This window comes from Scomber japonicus, chromosome 4 (genome assembly GCF_027409825.1).
Source record: "Scomber japonicus isolate fScoJap1 chromosome 4, fScoJap1.pri, whole genome shotgun sequence".
Taxonomy (NCBI): Eukaryota; Metazoa; Chordata; class Actinopteri; order Scombriformes; family Scombridae; genus Scomber; species Scomber japonicus.
In genome coordinates, this window is record NC_070581.1 from 21,247,448 (window position 1) to 21,267,373 (window position 19,926).

Sequence of the window (19,926 nt, forward strand, 5' to 3'; positions counted from 1 at the left end):
CTTCTGGTGTCCTTCCAGATTATGTCACCTCTGTATTGTTAGTGCCTGTCATTATGTACAGGGCAGGTAAATTAAATAGCATAGATAATTATAGGCCTGGTGCCTTTGTCAGTATTTTCTCTAAAGTGCTGGAAAGAATCCTGCTAACAATGTTGGAAATGTTTGTCCTATCACTGATAATTAGTATGGCTTTAAAGACCGTGTAAAGTGAATTCAGACATTTTCTTCTAAACACATTAAATAGGTCATGAATGTATTTCTAAAAAAGGTGTAAAAAGCATTTTAACCATTTAGATTTGAATTGGGGAGCTAGGCTTCACAAACTGTGTTTCAAGATTTCTATGTTCAGGATTTAGTGGGTGGGTCTGAAAATCACTGCTGCGTTAAACCCGCCCCTTCTGCTGTAGACGTATAAATACATTCAGCACACACTACTACTACTACAGTCTACAGTTAGCCAGTTAGCTGAGTTAGCTGCTGAGCTAGCAGCCGAGTTAGCCGCCGAGCTAGCAGCTGAGTTAGCAGCAGAAAGCTCTCAGACAAAGCGTCCATGTTTCTGGTAGAGGTGGTGACTTTGATTGACAGGTGACACTTGGTAGGGGGCGGGGTTTCAGCGAACTCGGTGGGCACGCCCACAGCGTTTGGGAGCAGAGAAAGAGTCTGGAGTCAACTTGAAGCCTAATTTCATATATTTGGCAATTTTTTTAATCATTCAAATTTGGCAGAGTGGTTAACAACACTTTTTTGTGGTATGTCAAACTCAGAACACATATTTATTCTTACTTTACATGGACGAATACATGATACATGTATTGTGTTTTATTGATTCATCCAATGTCTTTGACAGAATTAATCATAAAAAATGATTGCTTAATTTGCTTGCTAGAGGTGTTCCAAAGTATTCAGAATATCACTTTCCTGTTATGCTCATTAGACAGTGCAGTTTTTCCTGTATTTCACTTCACGGATGATGAATGATAAAAGGGATATTTATCGACAGTGTTGTAAACTATATGCTCAGGTCAATATGTTGATTCACAAGTTTAGTACGTGATCTGTCAATGTGAAATGTTAATTTTTTAGAGCTTTCTGCACAACTCTGCGTATAGCTCATCTTTAGAGTTGCTCCTGGTAAGGAGCATGATGCAGAGGCTCATAGTGGCTTACACCGATGGTATGAGGTTGCCGCTTCTGGTTTCCAGATGGCATAGTGCCAGTCAAGTGTTTAAAATTCTCTCGTGTTCCTACATATGAGGCACTTCTAAGACGTCTGATGTACAATTTTGTCACTTGGATGAATCAGAAAACAGCATCATAACCAGCCCTAAGAAGAACTGTTCTCGATACGCATGCAGGCTCAGAAAACACTGACATGATAGCCTACATATGAAGTGTTTTTTAAATCAAATGATGAATGGTTCTGTTTTTCTTTTTTCTTTTTATATGTTATGGACCCTCTCATGAGTCCAAAATAAAAATTGAATTAGAACAGTCACACAAAAGCACAGCTTCAACAAGCACTTCCAACACTGTCGATTTAACACTGCTACGTAAAACGGGTGCTACTTAGACAACTACAAAGGAACGAGCTCCTGTGTTTTTGACTGTGCAGACCATATTTCTAACAGTGAAGAAGAAAGTGGCTTATGAAGGCACCCTGCCTCTTAATCCGTGTCTCAGCTCTGCTAGACCGGGCACCACCAAGGGCTATCTATCTATCCAGCTCTCCATGTACCCAATGAAAACCACACACATACACACACCCAATCACACACATGCTGAGATTGGCACCATTAGTTTCACAAGGAGCAGGCAGGCACCAGAGTATAATGACTTAACCCAGGCGAGAGGTGAAAAATTGGATTGGAGAAAGTTTTTGAGGAGTTCTTTACTGCCTGCTGGGAGTCACAGAGTAAAGACAAGCCAGGGTAAAGCACATTGAAAATAGAGCCAGCCAGCCTCTGATTCATGGCTTGTCTCTGTTACTGTCTTTCCCTTCTTTTAGATTTGGATTTTTACCTTGAGCAACACCATTTCTATCACTATGTGCGTAGTTCCCAAATAGCCCCTCCTTTACATGCACTTAAGGAACCTGATTATGGTCAGCTTTTTCCGATAAGCCATTTTCCTAACTGTAATGTTAACAAGGAACCTGGCTAGTGCAATCGGCATAGGGGATTAAGGAAACCTGGTTTCTCCTACTGTAGGTCGATGAAGTTTTGTGCATTGCATAAACATAGACAGCAGACAGGGAGTGTAACAGCAGAGCGGGTGGAGGAAATTACACCTTGTCACCTTGAACACCCTTATATTTAAAATAATGATGTCAGATTAAAACTAAAGCTAGTAGCAAGTAGCCTCCAGAGGTGAAAATAGCCATTCCCCTACTAAACATTCACACACTCCATTCTGTCTGTCTGCCGGTCGTGTGACTGACACACCACAAAAAAAACAGTCAGGAAGCAGCGACGTCTATCAATACTGTTAAAATAATCAAGCTGTTTGTCCACAATAGATTCAGGAGTATGAGAAGCATCTGAATAATGACCTGCTGCATATTAACACACATTTATTGTGACCAGGTTACTACAGTGTATGTAAACGCATTCTCGCATTATCACAGCAGCCCTTCTAGCTTTTGACTGCTGGGTATGAGCTGGGGTTTCTAACCTTTTGGGCCGATGACCCCTTAAAAAAAGGTTGCATATATCTTTTGTGGATGACCAGTTTGGCCAAAGGGTGACTATTTCCTCTCCATTTGTTTTATATCTTTTTTAGAGCCCTACATTCAAAAAAACAAGTGCAAAGAAGAAAATCTTTTAAAAAAGAAGCAGATTTTCTGTAGCAGAAATGCTTTTCTGATTGTCTAATCTGCTAACCATCTCCTGACTCCCAGACTAGTGTTGACTCCCTTGGGGGGGATCTCAACACACAATTTGGGAACCACAGATTTACAGGGCTATGCAAGCACTTGTAGACCTGGATTTACTCCAGGTAATTTCCATATATGTGAAGAAACTCAAAACAACTGTTCTATGTCAAAAATGGACAAAGAGAGACAGTACAAGAGACAAGCATGAATCAGAGGCTGGCTGGCTTTTTATAATATGCCTTGCTTTGCCCTGGCTTGTCTTCACTGTGTGACTCCCAGCAGGTAGTAAAGTATGTCTACCCATTAGAGGGCAAAGCAAACACGCTGGTAATGGATATTGCATACAAATTTCTCTTCTGAATCTTATGATTGTATCAGGCTTACAATCCTTGCTTAATGTGTGTTTCTATGTCTAAGTCAAAGTCAGTGAGATTTAAAAAAGAAAAAAAAAAAAAAACAGACGCTAAATGTAGCCGTAGGAATTCTCTATAATTCACCCTTCACATCTCTTGGCACTCCTCAATGTCGCCCTTCTGCCTGACTGTCTGAGTCAGAGTGATACGCTTGAACACTGACTCATGCAGCCTAGAGTAAAACAGAACCGGCACCCACACTAACACACACACACACACACACACACACACACAGCAGCTTTTCAAAGCCACAGATCCTGATGACACATTCAGTAACATGTTATCAGAGGACATTTCACAGAGGACACAGAGAACGAGAAACACTGATGTGATTTATAGTATCTGGAGGCTAAGGTGGGGAGCTGTGGAAACGAGACGGTCACCAGTCACCTCCATCCTCTTGCTTTGGGGGAGTGTCATCAGGTCAGTTTTTACACCCTATCTCCCTTTCATATCCAATCAGAAATGCGTCCTACTACTATGTATCGCTAACTTGTGACAGTGCAGTAGAGTTACTAATCATATAACTGTCAAGCCAACCTGCCACTTGTTTTGGTCTCTGTTATCTTCCGGTTGGATGCTTCGTCAAACTGTCATGCTTCTCAGCCACTTATCTTGGGAAGACATGCACATCTTAATAAGCTATCAAACCATGTGGATTAAATGTTTTTTCTCTCCAGAACACATTTACTCTGATCCTCTCATCACTCTTATCTGTAGCTTACTTCCGTCTCTTCTTCCTCATGGTGTTAGAGAAGGTGGATATGATTGAAAAGTTTTTGGGCTTTGATATGCTTAATTTGATCGTGTAGGATGGAGATATTATAGTGTAGGGCTGTGTCCATGTGTTCTTTATTGCTGTGTTTGTATCTTCTCATTTATGCAAACCTCTAGAGATGGAATGAATTTACACCAGCTAAGAGCATGTAACATAAGTGGTAGGATTGGTTTCTACGATCGTTGTTAATAATCTGGTATCACACAGCGCAAGGAGAGAGTAATTGATGGTTTCTGAGAGCTTGGGATAAAAAATTACTGGAGTGAACATAGAGATAGAAAGATAGAGGTAACCATCGAGGAAGTCTGGGTAGTAGTGGAGGTGCTTGTTGCATCCTGCTGTCGTACCCACCCCTTAATTGCTTAGTATTTATGGTGGGCGGAGTGGTATGTGTGGGCAACAAGCTTCTCCCCATATACACACCCCAAACCAAAATACACACTAAGAGATTCCATCACCCTATAGGGAGTCATTTGTGCATACAGGAGATCAGTGGGAGGCTTTTACGGGCCGTTATGTAGCCGGCTCACTATTACTGGAAGAGTATTGCTATCTTTTGATCAAATTCTACCCCACTCCCCAGTAACTTGCTTCCTATGAATTGTGGGCTAATTGTGCCATATGGGTTTGTGTGTGTGTGTGTATATGTGCGCCTGCATGTGTGTGGGTGGGCAGAGACCTTTCTATCCTTGATTGATTGTTGTCATCCTGGCAGATTATTGAGTTAGTAGCGAACGTGATAGGCTTACTACAGCATCTCAGAGGAGAGAATTCACACACACACACATACACACATGTCCCTCATGCCTACACACTTCTTTAATGCAATGACCGCTGGAAATATTTCAGGGAAAGGGTCCATGGCTCAATGTAATGAATACATCAAGGGATCTGAAGGTTGTGTGTTGCAGGGATATAGGTTCATGCTCATCAGCATGACTACTGCCCTTTGCTGAGGCAGCAGTCCATGTAGGATTGCATGTGCGCTGACTGAGGTTATTGTGTGTGTTTCTGTGAATGTTTGAATAATAGTGAGCAGTGTGTAGTGCTGGATTAAAACAGGGAAGGAGACAAATGATAGAGACAAATATTTTTTAAGCGTTTTCTATTTAAAATGTCACAAATCAAGGATATTTTACAGTTGACTAATAGGTGAAGAAAATGTTTGAATGAGCTGCCCCTCAAACTAAAATATCTTTATTCTGTTAGGCTTTTCATTATTGCAGTGTAAAAACTGCACCAAGTGTAGTTAAGACCCCTGTGGTATTTTGAATTTATCCAGCCAAATAGAATAAAAGCTGTTAAACACATTTTGCAGAGCTTTCGGATTACAGAGGACATTCTGAGCACAAGTCCGCTATTTTCAACACAAGAAGATAAACAGCATGCTATCATCTTTGTTTTGTTGAGTAAAGGGAGCTACATTTTTACAGACCTTGATAAGATGTCATGTAGACTGTATATTACATTTTCCTTCATATTTAGGCCTACTTAGGCCCAATTGACCATTTGCAAGTTTTCAATTTTTAATTATGATAAGTTGGGGCAGAGTGTGGTTTAACATAGACATGAACCCCTCAACTTTTTCTATCTCAATTTATCTTTATGATCAGCCTTAATTACATTATATCTTTTCCTGCTGAATGATAATCACATTTCATTGACAAGAAAAAAAAGTGCTGTATGCAACACAGTGCAGTTTGAAAATTGCAAAAGACTTGTGCTCTTTCTGGGCTATGTTTTTCTCTGGGTGATTAAAAAATGTGACAGGTTCAAGAGTAACTCTATTTTGTCATCATCAACATCATCATGAGAAAAAGAGTTACTGGCAAACTAGAACTGCTTAGGTTGGAAGTAGGCTTTTTTGTTCTCTGCAGCAGAGTCACAGCATGTCTGGCGTAGCTTGAGCAGCACATTAGCAGAACAACAGCAGTACCAGTGCTTCATCGGTGTCTACACATAATGTATTCAGACAGTGTTGAGCACTGAGCATGTGTTCTGGATGCGCTCAGAGCCCAATACACAATGACTGTAATTTTGCACATAGAAAGGAAGAAAACAGACTTGAAGCTGAAAATTTGAGCATATACCATGAGTGAAATATGACCTGTTACACAGCCTGTGTAGACAACTTTATCAATTAAAATAGATGTGTATCTGTTCTGGTAGATGTGTGTGAGACAGATAACGTCTGAAAAGCTGTTTTTGTTAGTTAAGCAATTTACTTCTTGCCCAGTTCCTTTTTTTTCTCTGCCTGGCACAGATGTGGATCAATAACCTCACTGAACTGTCTCTTGCAGGATGGAGGTGTGAGTGTGTGTGTGTGTGTGTGTGTGTGTGTGTGTGCGTGTCTGTGTGTGTGTGTGTGACAAAAGTGTGACTTAAATATATATTTTATTCACCTTGATTGTAAACGTATTAAGTGTTAAGAAAATCGGAATAAACTGATGCTAATCCAGGAATGCAGAGCTCTAAGTCATTACTGACATGCTTACAGGGCAGACCTTTGAGCACGTCAGCCAATTTAACTGCAGCCTAGCTGTACCTCATCTTTGTTGACGTCCTTCTGCCTCAGTTTTATTGAGCTTTCTAACCATGACCCACAACCGGGTGGAAGATGTATGACTCTTTTGACTTTATTCATTTCCTTCAGCCCCTTCTTTATCCAAGGGGTAGACAGGTTATTAAGAGGGCTCAGAGCTCAGTCATTCTACGTTTAGCTTATGTCGTTTGTGATTTTCCAAGCATTTTCTCTCATCTCTTCATTTATCTGTTTTTTGTCACCTTTTTTCATAAAATATAATATTCTCACCATCCATCTCAATTTTTCATTCACCCTCTTTTCTCTCCACGTGTCACTAGAGTGTGTCTTTATCTTCAGATTGCTTAGCAGTTGATGGACTTTGGTATGATAATATTTGATGCAGGTTGCAGTTGCTCACCTTGCTCTCTCCAGCTTCACACCCTGTCTGTGGAGTCATTGCCCTCACACTCTATGTGAAGGAGTGTTCATTTTTAATTATCACTCAGTATTTGATCACCTCCCTCCTCTGCCTGTCACAATCTCTTATTGGGTTGCTAGTAACATTTCCATTACATTAAGAAGAGCAGCCACAGCTGTGCACCAACCGTGTCTGTGTGTGTTTGCGCGTGTGTTTGCGTGTGTGTTTGCATGTGTGTTTGCGTGAATGTGCTCAGTGGTGCGTTCCTATCATTGCGGCAGAGACGAGATTCCTCCCTCCCTCATCCATCTTCAAGCGCTTGGCTGGAAATGACATGTCGACACACAACGAAGCACATCGTTGCTTGAGACACACACACATTCACACACATCCACACACATCCTAGGAATAGAAATGAATTGGATTGGCAATGGGACTTTAATTAAATGGTTCAAACCCACCTCCTCCCTATGTTTCCCCCCAAATGGCATTCTAATTGAGTTGATGCAAATAGGGACTCACAGTTTAAAGGTTCAGATTGGTTTGTATTTTTGTTGTTGTTTTTTTTTATGTTGCATAAAATGTAAAATAGAAAGAGGATTTGTGGATGACGATTAATAAACATTAAAAGGGACATCATGAATAATTGAATCCTCATGTAATAAGAAAAGTCTTGAAACCTCTATTGTGACATAAGACATAAGAGTGGGAAGGGTGACTCTTTATTGGGAAAACTCTGGAATTTCTCTTTTCACTGTGGAGGATTTAACTTTCCTTCTACATGTGAATGTGTGTGTGTTTATGTGCATGTGCATGTACACACATTGTTTGTGAATGCATATTTCAGTAAGCGCCTAAGCTCTCTGCAGTGGTATTATTAAGGAAGGCTCTCACCTCCCATAAAGTTCCCAGAGCATTCTCGTTCCTGTAGGCTGTTTGGCAGGAAGGTTGGAAATTGTGAGTTTCTCTTTAGCTCAGCAGGGGTTGAATCAATAAATCTGTCATTGTTTATTTTATAAAACTTCCAATCTTCACCTCTGGGCACTCCTGCCGTCGGAGGCTAAATGCTCAAGCTGTTCATGTCAACTCCCTTAATGTAGGATTGTTGGCCACTTTCTGTAAGGTGAATAGATATAGTCTTCAATGAATTATAAATGTAACATGTTGCCAGTGTGTTTGTGTGTTGCCATTTTTCTGAGGCTGTGTAACTTTGGCAACCACACAATATTCCTTACTGTCACAGCAGGAGATGCTGTTTGCTAGCAGCAGATGTGAACCTGATAACATTTGTCTTTTTCCTCTTGTCCTTTAGGTGTTGGCTTTAGAGAGGCAGGTATTTGACTTCCTTGGATACCAGTGGGCCCCCATCCTTGCCAACTTCTTCCACATCATCATTGTCATCCTCGGCCTCTTTGGCACCATCCAGTACCGGCCGCGCTACATTGTGGTGGTGAGTACACACAACTGAAATCACATTTGACTTGTGGTTCAGGTGAAACTTAGGACAGTCTGTCACATAATCCTATTCCTCTTGGTTTTTGTCAAGCAGTGTCACATCACTTTGCATTAGTCCTCTGCCTGTGCATGCGGATTGGCCATGTTGTTGCCTTTCCTTTCTAATTGCAAAGTATGCTGCACTCTCTTGTGCATTGTGCGACACCCTTAAATCACTCTAATCCCATGGTAATTAGGGCTAATTAAAGTGGGTGGGGGACTGGGGGAAGTAAGGAGCTCATCAGATTTATACTCCACGTCAAGATTCTGGACAGAGAAGGTCATTCTTTGAAACACAGTGCAAAGCAAGTGCTGCCTGTTGTTTCAGTCCTTTTGTTTGAAAGCACCTGTATGAAGCTGCATAAATGTGCTTTTATATACTTCAATTTTTGTTCGACACCATAACGTTCATTTGAGGCATTAAAAGCCATTTCTGAGCAGCATTAGTTGAAGCACAGATGGTGATGTTAATGACAGGAAAAGATCGGGGGAGAGAGAGAGAGGTACAGAGGAAGAGAGAGTAAATAAAGAGAGACGAGGGAGACGGAGGAGGACAAACGGGAACCACACAGGACGAGAAGAGGAAACAGAGGAAGCAGGAATTGAAGGGAGGAGAGGAAGGAGGGAAAGTAGAGCTATTGTCTTTTCTTGTGTGGAAAATGGAAGAGAGCAAGCTCGAGGGGTTTCATGATTCAACATGTATGTTTTTACGAAGGTCCTTTTTTGCCCTCTGCTTTCCTCTGACACCTCTGACATTTTAAATACACACTTAATCATGAGTCAGAGCATTTCACAACCTTTACTCCGATGTCTCTCTCTCACTGAATACCACTCAATACCACTCTGTGTCTGTCAACAGTTGGCTGTCTGACTGTTCAGCTTTATGAAGTCATGAACTTCATTCAGCCTCAGCAATTTAAAAACCTGCAGCTCCCTCAGGGCTCAAATACACTTGCTGAACTTACTGGCACTCCTGCAGAAACTAGGTCTAACTTATTAACTAAATGATACGTGTGTATAGTGTGTTTTTATACAAACAGAGAATGTGAGCGTGTATTAAGGTATGTGTATGAATATATGTGTGTGGAAGGACACTGGCCACCGGCCTTACCTATTGTACAAGCTCATTCATTCAACCTGCCATTTGTTCAGTCGCTGTCATATCCTGTTCTGTTCAGTTCATCTACTTTCCATGGAGCTAATCTGTCTCTGTCTTTGCTGTCCAGTATACGGTATGGGCAGCTCTGTGGGTGGCCTGGAATGTCTTCATCATCTGTTTCTACCTGGACGTAGGAGGCCTGTCCAAGGTGAGACTCTCAAAATTTCAGTCCGCTGTTCACCCAATATTTCGTCATGCATCTGTTGGCTAAGTCGGGTGATTTATACTCATGTGTCCAAATGTTGTGCCACCTACCATGTAGCCCTGAAAGGTGCCCTGAAGGTGGAAATAAACAAACTTGCATTACCTCCCTATAAACTTGTGCAATAACACAGAAACAGAAATATAAATACGTTTTTTTGTTTTTTTGTGTGTGTCAATTTCACACTTGGATTTTGAAACTGAATAACTTCTAAATTCACACAGGTCACCTATGATTTTATATGTGGAACCAGGGATTAAACGGATTGAAATTGGCTATATTTTAAAAAAGTGTATTTGATCTCATCTTCTTTATGCCTGTGAGAAGGGACCATTGTAAAAAAGTGATAATACACAGAGAGATTAAATAATAATTTCCAGAATACATTTATGTTAATGACAATGAAACTTTGGCATTCATGTCTACCTGTTCAGTGTGAGCTGTTTTGTATTCTCCCCTGTCTGAATATGATGTCAGTGGTGTTAAGACACAGTGGAGAAGGTTGAAGAAGGTTAATGGTTGAGTTATAATTGTGAGATGTGTTGTTGGACGTGTGAATAGATGTTCTGAACGGTCACACTGGAAAGAAAAATGAAAAGTCAGTCATAATAGATGAAGTAATTGGTAAACCCCGGGGAATTTCCAGACAGTTTACAGTGTTGTTACCTCAAACAAAATGTGACATAAATATTGTATGAAGAATGAAAAATATGGGCATGAGAGAGAGGTTGAAACCCAATCACTGCAGTAACTGGGTGTAAATGGTCGGATACAACCTCCCTAGTTCCTCCTACGGACAGTTATAGTGGGAGGCCCATTCCTTTTTTTTATATCATTTCCAGTACAAACTTTCCCCTCCATAGTTGTCACTCACAAAGTTAATAAGGAAATGGGTCCAGCTTTCAACAGGACAGGGACAGTATCCTTATCTATGCCAGGTAAAATCATCTCAATCACAGTGTGTTTTTTCTTCTGAAATTATTTAGCTTTAATTTTGAATTTGTGCTATGTTTTTTAAATATAATTTTTCCACTTAGAGTTGCTGTAAAATATTAAAGCTTAATTGAGCATTCTTGAGCTCTGTCAGCACTGAGCATATATTTAAGCTGTAATTAAATGTGATGCACCTCCACCAGGTGTTGTTTGCCTACGTCAAGCCTGAATGCCCTGGTGTGAACAAGTGCAGCCTGAATAAACACAATTTCTTGCGGTATATATAATGAATGTGTCACACAGACATCTAGTATGAATCCTACACAGAGCTATAAATCACTCCTAAAGCTGAAGGAATCTGCACCGTGCACACCCACAACTGCAACACCTCAGCAGAGATGTATAATTTGCCCTTGAAGAATGTCTGCGTTCCTCTGTGTTGTTTGTGTGGTTCGTCTGCTGACCTGTGGGGGACATTAAGCTCCCTTGTTGAGTTTCAAGTGGAAGCTTACAATTTAATAGGTAAATAACCAGAAATAAATCCTCTCTCAAACCACCACACACACACACATACACCTACACACACATACAGGCACTGTTAAATCTTAAGGCCTTCCCAGTGGCTCCTGAGTGCAGATTAGATGTGTATTTATCCAGGCAAAGAGGAGTGTTTGAGTTGTCACCTCTCACCCTGTAAATGTATCCACCCTCCTCTTTCCTGTCAACTTGTCTCCCAATTTTTTTTCTATCACTGCTCCTTTGATCTTTTTTAATTTATTCCTCGTATTTTGAAAGTTTCAAATTCTGCCATTTATATTACACTCTCCTCTCCTCTCCTCTCCTCTCCTCTCCTCTCCTCTCCTCTCCTCTCCTCTCCTCTCCTCTCCTCTCCTCTCCTCTCCTCTTCTCCCTCCTCCTCCCCTAGCTATTGATGGGTATTCTGCCCAATTGCCTGCCTGACCATTGAGAATAATGAATTCATGCAGGCAACATTCATCTCACACCAGCTTAGACAGCCAAAATGAATTTCAGAAACACCTTCCCAAGCTCTGGTGACTTTGTCATTGTGTGATAGACCTTGGCTCCATCAAGTGTGTCCGTCTCTCACTACATATGTCTATGTGTGTCCACTGTGAGTGTGTGTGGTTGTGTGTTCCTGCTAGAATAATGAAGCTTGTAGGGGCCAGCTGCTGGGGGCTGAGGCCGGGCATTAACCCAACAGATGGAGCCAGCCTGGGCTCCCGGCTCTGCATATGGTGGCCAGGAGGAGAGCTGGCTAATGGAGCGCACACACATACACACGCACACACACACTCACACACACACAAACATGCAGGACCAAACTTGACAGATATCTCTCTGAGAGGTCTCCAACACATTTGATCCTAAAACAGAGTCAGCTAATTCGGTCTGGCCTGCCTTGTCCAATGTTGACAGGACTGTTCTGCAGGGTGTGTTTGTGTGTGTGTTTGTGATTGGCGTGCGTAAAGGCGAGCCAAGCCCTCCAAGTAGGGGGGCAGGTTGTCAGAGTCATATGCCACATGCTCTGTCACCTCCTATTGATCCTTTATCCCCTCCCCCATGGTGCAAGACAGACTGACAGACAGACCCCTGCTACTCTACACACATCTCTCTGCAAAGTGCTTCCCAGTCGTTCACTGCTGCTTTTTAAAAAAATTCTCTCTCTTTACCTGCACACAAAGTAACTGGTCATATCCACACTAAGCTAAATTCATTTGAAAATGCTTAATTTTCTCGCCACTTCGACATTTCACTCTCCTTGACTGAGCTTTTTTTTTTAAATGCTCCCCAGTAAATAAAATCCCTGCATTCTTTAAGCTCAATTTTCCCCTGTCTTTCAATATTAGCAAAGAAAGACGCACAAACATTGTGAAAAACAGACATGTTATCTATCAGGGAGGAGTTTTACTTATTTGAATGTCAATCTTTTTACTTAAACTCTTATATAAAAATGTAGCCATGCTCGCTGCACAGCTCTTGGGATGTTAATGTTGGTCTGACAGTCGGTCCACCACTTTACTCCAAACAGAAATATGTCAACTGTTAGATGGATTGCCTTGACATTTTGTACAGACAATCATGAATCCAAATGTATTTTGACTTTTCCTCTAGCAACACTATAAGGTTGACATTTGTGGTTTTGTTCTCTTGACAGCGACTGACTGGAGCACCATTTATATTTGATACATGCGCCTGTCAGTGATTCCCTGATTTAATTTAGTGCCATCATCAGGTATAATCACAGAGTGTAAAATTCTGTGCTAATGACAGGTGAAAGCTAAAGATGATACTATGTATAAAACTAAAAAGTATAATCTGCATCTATAAATTAATTGACTTTTAAATTTTGGAGAAATTCACCAGCTGTGCTTCAACAAAGAAGCATTTTGAATCCACTGCTGCTCTTATTCACACTTGCTTATTAGTTTATTCTCTTAATCTGTACTAGAATTTAAGTCAGTAAATTTATAGATGCACATTATATTATCTATCAAGCCAAACTGACGGAAAAAATTAATACATAAAAATAAAACAAATCATTATCATTGATGGCCTATATGAGAAAACCTGTAGGATCGTTATTGTATGATTGTTTTGAATATTACAAAGAGAAAAATTTGACATGGGAATTCAGAGTAGGGAAAACAAGAGAAAAGGCAGCTCCCAATGCAGGTATCTATTTGGATATTACCAGCGTGACGTTTAGAGCACAATGATCTTCTTCAGACACTGTGCTCAAAACGTCACGCTGGTGATATCCAAGTACTGTAGATACCTGCATTTTTCTCTTGTTTTTCATTTGTTGTTTTAGTCCAGCACCTACTTTATTCATCTTTCTGGATGTGCACTTCACCACAAACATTTTTGAATTCAGAGACGGGAGAAATATTTCCAGAAACCAGCAGCTACTACTCACACTTCCAAAAACTGACAGTGTTGAGACAGTGTAAATTGACTTTTCGGAGTCATCTGTTGTCTTTCCTGTCTCACCCCACACGTAGTGATTGCAGACATTGTTTTCCACATGACAGCAGACAACACTTACATATTCTCACCAGCTCATGAATCAATATGCAGCCACTGTCCATGCACGCCTTTGTGAAATCTAAGTAAATATGTGAGTCTCATCAGAGCCAGAGGAGTCTGTGACATCCATTTAGCTGCTCATGTTTTCTCCCCGATGTGATCACACAAACATAAACTCTTTTCTCTGTATTTCAGAAACAATACATCAGGAGAAATGATATTCTAATCATCTGATGTTTATCTTTATAGAATGACTTATGTCTCCAGTGATTCCAGAAACAGGATTGTCTCCAAATATGTATTGACTTTTGTTAAAGAAAATAGTTTGAGCAGTATCAGTAGACTAACCTTGAATTCATGATATGGAGGGATTGATTTGTGCTTTGGGGTGCATGAGAGCATAACAATAACACTCCTGACAGTAAGTTGCCAAAAGCCTCTTCAGTATCTGCTGCTGACGTATTCCAGGCATGAGAGCGGCTGCAGCTTGGGTAGAGATGGTTTCCCTAGTTCGCAGGCTCAGTGATCTCATGGCATCTGTCAAGTCATTAGTCTTCACAATCCTACCTATTGACCTTCAGCAGCCCTTGTTTTTGTGCCTGTGTGTGAGGAGAATGACAGAATAAAAACAAGAGGTAGAGGGTTATGATGAGTGGTCAAAAAGAAGAGAAATGAATAATATACATATACATGAGTCCTGTTGTAGTTTCTTTATACTGACTGCACAGATCTGTTGTTGAAAGTACGTGTGTGTGTGTGTGTGTGTGTGTGTGTGTGTGTGTGTGTGTGTGTGTGTTTGTTGTTGATATGTACATGTATGTGCCAGTGGGGGTTGATGGGATAGGAGATGTATCCTGACAGCACTTGACTCTGTTAATAATGCATGTCTTGTCACTCAGGGGCAGATGCAGGGTTAGATTGTTGAATTGGGGTATTGATTGGTGTGAGCTTCTGTGCGTCTGTACAGTATGTGTGGGTTTATATTGCGGTATGCAGATTTGGACGTCATCTGGTTGTAAAACAGTTAAGTCTATCAAATCCTGGCACTAATAGTATGTGTTCTTGTACAGCTTAAGAAGTTGAGAAACTTTCTTCAGAAACAACAAACTCAAAAACAAGTCAGTTAAAAATATGAAAAGGTTAGTTCGCCCAAATGATGAAAAACTGTATTTTCTTAGGAGTATCTATCCATCATGTAGTTTTGGTTTGTTTATTTGTCCTACTATAATACAATGAATCTGAATGGAAAATATTTTGTAGCACTCACAGCAATGACCAAACTACATTTAAAAATTCAGTAAATAAATTATACAACACATTGTGAACTGTTTTTCGTAGAGGCTATTTGCTGATTTTGTGCCACTGAAAAAGTCATTTGAAAGAAAACTGTTGAGGCCTGACTGTGAAGTCTGTGGATTATCCTGAGAAACAGGATTTTGTCTCTGGAAAGACACATTGCTGTTAAATTGTCATTTTTCAGTGCTTTGTGTTTCACAAACATAATTTCCATTCCATTTGGACAATAAAATCAAATGCAAAGCTATCTACACAGCTGATTTGAGATTTGAGTAAGTAAGATTATGTGTTTTTGTCATTTGGATGAACCAACCCTTTGAGCAAAAGAAAAAGAGCCATAATTGTATCTACTAAAAGTGTCTAGAGATAAGCTTCCACGTACTGACCTGTGATCTATCTTTGGTTTCATGAAGAATAAATACTCCAGTGTAAGTAATGGCTACAATCCAAGTTAATATGGGGTTTTTTTGTTATTTCAGGACAGCGACCTGCTGACATTTAACATCTCAGCCCATCACTCCTGGTGGAGCGAACATGGGCCGGGCTGTGTGAGGAGAGAGGTGCCACAAGCTCCAAGGGTTCACACCACAGAGAGCCACTCCTACATCACAGTCATGGGCTGCCTCATGGAGTACCAGTACATCGAGGTCATGCACAGCGGCACACAGATTCTTGTTGCTGTGAGTATAAGTTAGCAAATGCACACATGACTCTAACATTGCCAAACTCATGTGCAGACATACATGTGTTGACATGTCACAGGAACTTACATATTACACCCTTAAGCCCAGCAGCAGCCTCACTTACTGCAAGATTCATGTGTGGGAAAGGTGAACATGACAGAAAGGAAGGTGATGTTTTTGTTTCCCTTCAAGCACTTTTCTCAATATACTTCCACAGCGGGCTGTTATTTTGTCTATTGTGACCACCCTTCCTCTAACCCGGTCTCTGAATGAAACATTGATCTGTTGTTTTGTCTGGCTGAGACTCAGACCTGCCAGCTGCTAACAGGTTACTAAAACACTGGAAGGACTGTTATTGTCTTCTTTATACAGCTCTGTATGAATACAGCAGAAACACACATTCTGCCAGTATGCACATTTGCACACACTCATGTATGACTGACTAACCTCATATTGGACCGTGGCCAGGACTATCTTATTTGCCAGCATTCACTCAGCAAGTAGTAGGGTTCAGACATGCACATTACACACATTTACACACAACAGTATTCACTTCCACACACTTTGACTCTATTGCAATGCACACATAAATACTTACACCTATTACTCACACTCATTGACACGTAAATACATGTGGAGTGTACTTAATGGTGGCACTGTGTGACCGAGAAAGAGAGCTAATAATATACAACTGCTTCATCAGCCATGAACTATAGTGCATCAGTGGGATTCGGAGTCCTGTTGGTTTTCCATTCTTACAATCTAATCTTGGACTAATTTCCACCAGGGATTGCACTGTCAAAGCAGTTAACTACACAGTAGAAATCTAGGAGTGACACCCAGGGGTGCCACCTTGAATCTGAGCCACCCTGCTCAGATTCATCATGAAGCACTGGATTGTACCATTCATCCCATCACCCCCGTGGAGAAAGGTAATAAAATGGCTGAACTCACATTACAGCCCCCAGTCTCACACTGAACCTCATTAGCCTTTTCACTGTCGAGACTGAACTGGTTTATTCCACGCTAAGGCTGGTCTTCTACTCCTCCATTTTAAATGGTAACACCCATTTGCCTGCATTTTTACAAGGCATCCGAATCAACAGCATCTCTGAGAGAACTGCTCTAGTCTAGACATGTAACAAATGGCATAATTTTCCCTGAATGCTTGCTTCCACTCAAGCTAAAAGCAGATCACTTGGTTTGGAAAGTAAAGTCCATTGAGATATCCACTCCTGTCATCCTTTTTTTTCCCCGAGTGGAAGAGAGGGAGAGGGCCAGACAGACAGAGAGAGTATTGAGGGAAGAGTTAAAGGAATGAATAAAAAGAAAAAGAAGAAAGTGGGGTGTCCCTTTGTCTTTGTAATGGGGGTTTTCAAGGTCGCAGTGAGAGGCCATTAAATATTTAGTTTGGGCTCCAAGGAGCATGTTTCATTAAGATGAAAAATGTGGATCCATTGGCCGAGTAATGGAGGCATCACTGTCATCTATCTGCTCAGATTCATCATGAATCAGAAGTGAAGCTGTAATTTTGGTAGATTCAGCACTGTGCTGTTGTTTATTGCCACCGCAGGCTACATTCAGCCAAAAAGTAACTTTGCAGTTTACAGGGTGAGCTTGAAGTGGAGGCAACCTTTTCAAACTGGGATAACACATTATTCATTTATCACTGAGAGTGTTTTGCTCCATCTGCCCTTCTTTATCTTCTTTGTTGCCTTCACTGAAACCCAACCACCCATCCAACAGTACATGTTGCTATTGAATAGTTGGTTTTTTGCTACTATCATAATGACAGTTTGGCATTATGTGTGAAAAATCCACACATTTTTTTTTCTCCCTTTCTATAATCCTCCCATCATTCTCTTTTCTTTTGCTCCTGCGTGCCGCCTTGACTGTTAAATAAAACAGTCTGAGTCTGAGAAAACCGCTCCGGTGAGATGGAGGGTAGTTAGAAAGAAAGGTATGAGAGAGAAGGGAAAAAAATGTGCAAGATGTGATATTCAGTTTACATCAGTAGACACAACTCTTCCACGATAAAGGAAGTAAAAAGAGATGTCAGGGCTGGTGAGCTTTTAATAAAACAGTCAAAGAAAAATGCTCTCACTCTCTCATACACACACACGCACACACACACACACACACACACAGGCTCACACACAGATATCATATCATTTAGCAGAGGTTATTGCTGCCACAGGCAATGCTTTCTTCAATTGCCTCTCTATTCCCTGGGAACCAGCATTGGGATTTTTGTGTGGAAGCTGATAATGGGAAGAACAGCAGCAGTTTGCGTCATTCCACGCTTATTTCCTCTTTTTTCATCTATTTTTCCGCCATCACAATCCCTCAACTCTGTCTTCCTGTCTCCTTTTCCTGCCCAGATCTCACACAGTTTGACCTTCATGTCGATCATATTCCCACCAACTAAAATGACTAAAATGACAATGCAGTTTTCTCTCTCCCCCTGCCTTCCACACTCACTTTTCACTGTCACTTCCACTCCATCTCTCTTTTTCTCTGGAGCTTAGATGGCTCTGTCATGTCAGTCACTCGCCTGCGATAAAGTGTGACTTGTTCATCGCCAGGGGCCAGGGTAGTGTAGGGGGATGAAACAATGGTTGATTAGAGGGCTCCCCTGAGCAGGCCTACTGCAGGCAGACCCCTGTGATGATTGCTCGAGGCTGTGCTTGCCTATCGGGCAGGGCATGTGTTTTGTGGATTTTCCAGGTTCACTCAGTTCAGCATGAAAACAGCATGACCCACCCACTCACCCCCTCATCCAACTAAGGTCAGCGTGCTCTCTTTGATAAGTCCATTAGTCTGTGTTGTGTTTTCAAACTCTCATGCTGAACAACCATCACCACTGGGGTGAATATGTTTTTTATTTTATTTTTGCGTGTGCTGCATGGGGAGCCGGCTAGATAGATCTTTGATGTGCTTGTATTTGAAGGCTAGTAATTTGTCCAGAATTAGTAAATGGCCATGCATTGTGTAGTGTAATAATAGCATAAAGCCCCTCTGTAATGTGTCAGTGCTGACACTGCATTGTGAGCAGAGTTTTACAGCATCTGCCTCAAAGGATTATTAAGATCTCCAGGATTAAAAGACTTATGATGCAGTAGTGAGCAGTTATTAGGTCTGTTGGCTGCTGCCAAAAACATGGAGGAAGAAGAGAAAAACCTCAAGACCAGAGAAGAGAATTAGTCTCCAGCTGGCCACTGAATATTATGTCAGGCTACTCGCAGTACATCATAAAAACACGACTGCCCACCATTGTACTTCAAAGGCTGTCTCTGCCAAGAGCTTTAATTGTTAATCTGTTTTGCGGGGAAATGGATTTTCTTCAGAATAATTTTACTCTAATATTTGGTTCTTTTTAAACTTCTGAGAGTAGGCGAGAAGGAGTGGGAACACAGGAGGACTTGGAAGTGAAAAACAAGCAACATTAAAGCAGTAAACCTTCTTTTGCTGCATGCTTGTTTTTCTTTTTGCTTGTTGAGTGTGTTGTGGTCTTTTTATTTACCTGCCTGTCCATTTGTTTCTTGGTCCAGAGAGTACCATTTCTCTCCCTTCTTCTCAGTCAGACACTATCCAAAATGTTCCATATGTGGCTGCATGTGAAGAACAAGCTGTGTTTTATTTCTTTATGCAGCTTTTATCCTGCATAGGCAGCCTCTTGTGTCCATGTGTTGTATTTTAGTACATTAGCACGCCGTCCCTTTTGCAATTATTTGATGTGGAAGATGCAAATCAGCAATGCTGTGTGTATGTGTGTGTGTGTGTGTGTGTGTGTGTGTGAGTGTGTGTACATTTGGAGAGGGGCCTGGTAGAAAAGAAAAAACAGGTGGGTGAGGTCTCAGCAGTCCCTATCTCATCATTTTTTGTCATTAAACATGCAGCTGTCTCCACACAAACACACACACACATCTTATTTTGTGCAGAAAAGCCTGAGCCTTATTGTCAGGCAGAATGTCCTGTGTATTAACCTACAAGACATCTGCACCCCTCTCTCTCGTGCTGTTCCCTCTTCCTCTTGTGATATATTTTACCTACGAATTCCCTTCATTATAGCACACTTAGTGAGTTTCATTCCTGACACTGAGCCA

The 19,926-nt window shown here is 41.1% G+C and overlaps 1 protein-coding gene across 10 annotated transcripts in view; it reads left to right on the forward strand.

The window, feature by feature from the left end:
- The window catches only part of nkain4 (sodium/potassium transporting ATPase interacting 4), an 85,149-nt gene that overhangs the window by 49,672 nt on the left and 15,551 nt on the right, over positions 1-19,926 (forward strand). For all 10 annotated transcript variants that reach the window (XM_053317146.1, XM_053317144.1, XM_053317149.1 and 7 more), the window contains 3 exons: positions 8,318-8,455; positions 9,726-9,806; positions 15,617-15,817. In XM_053317146.1, coding sequence (XP_053173121.1) covers positions 8,318-8,455; positions 9,726-9,806; positions 15,617-15,817 — 420 coding nt within the window. The remainder of the gene's footprint in view (positions 1-8,317; positions 8,456-9,725; positions 9,807-15,616; positions 15,818-19,926) is intronic.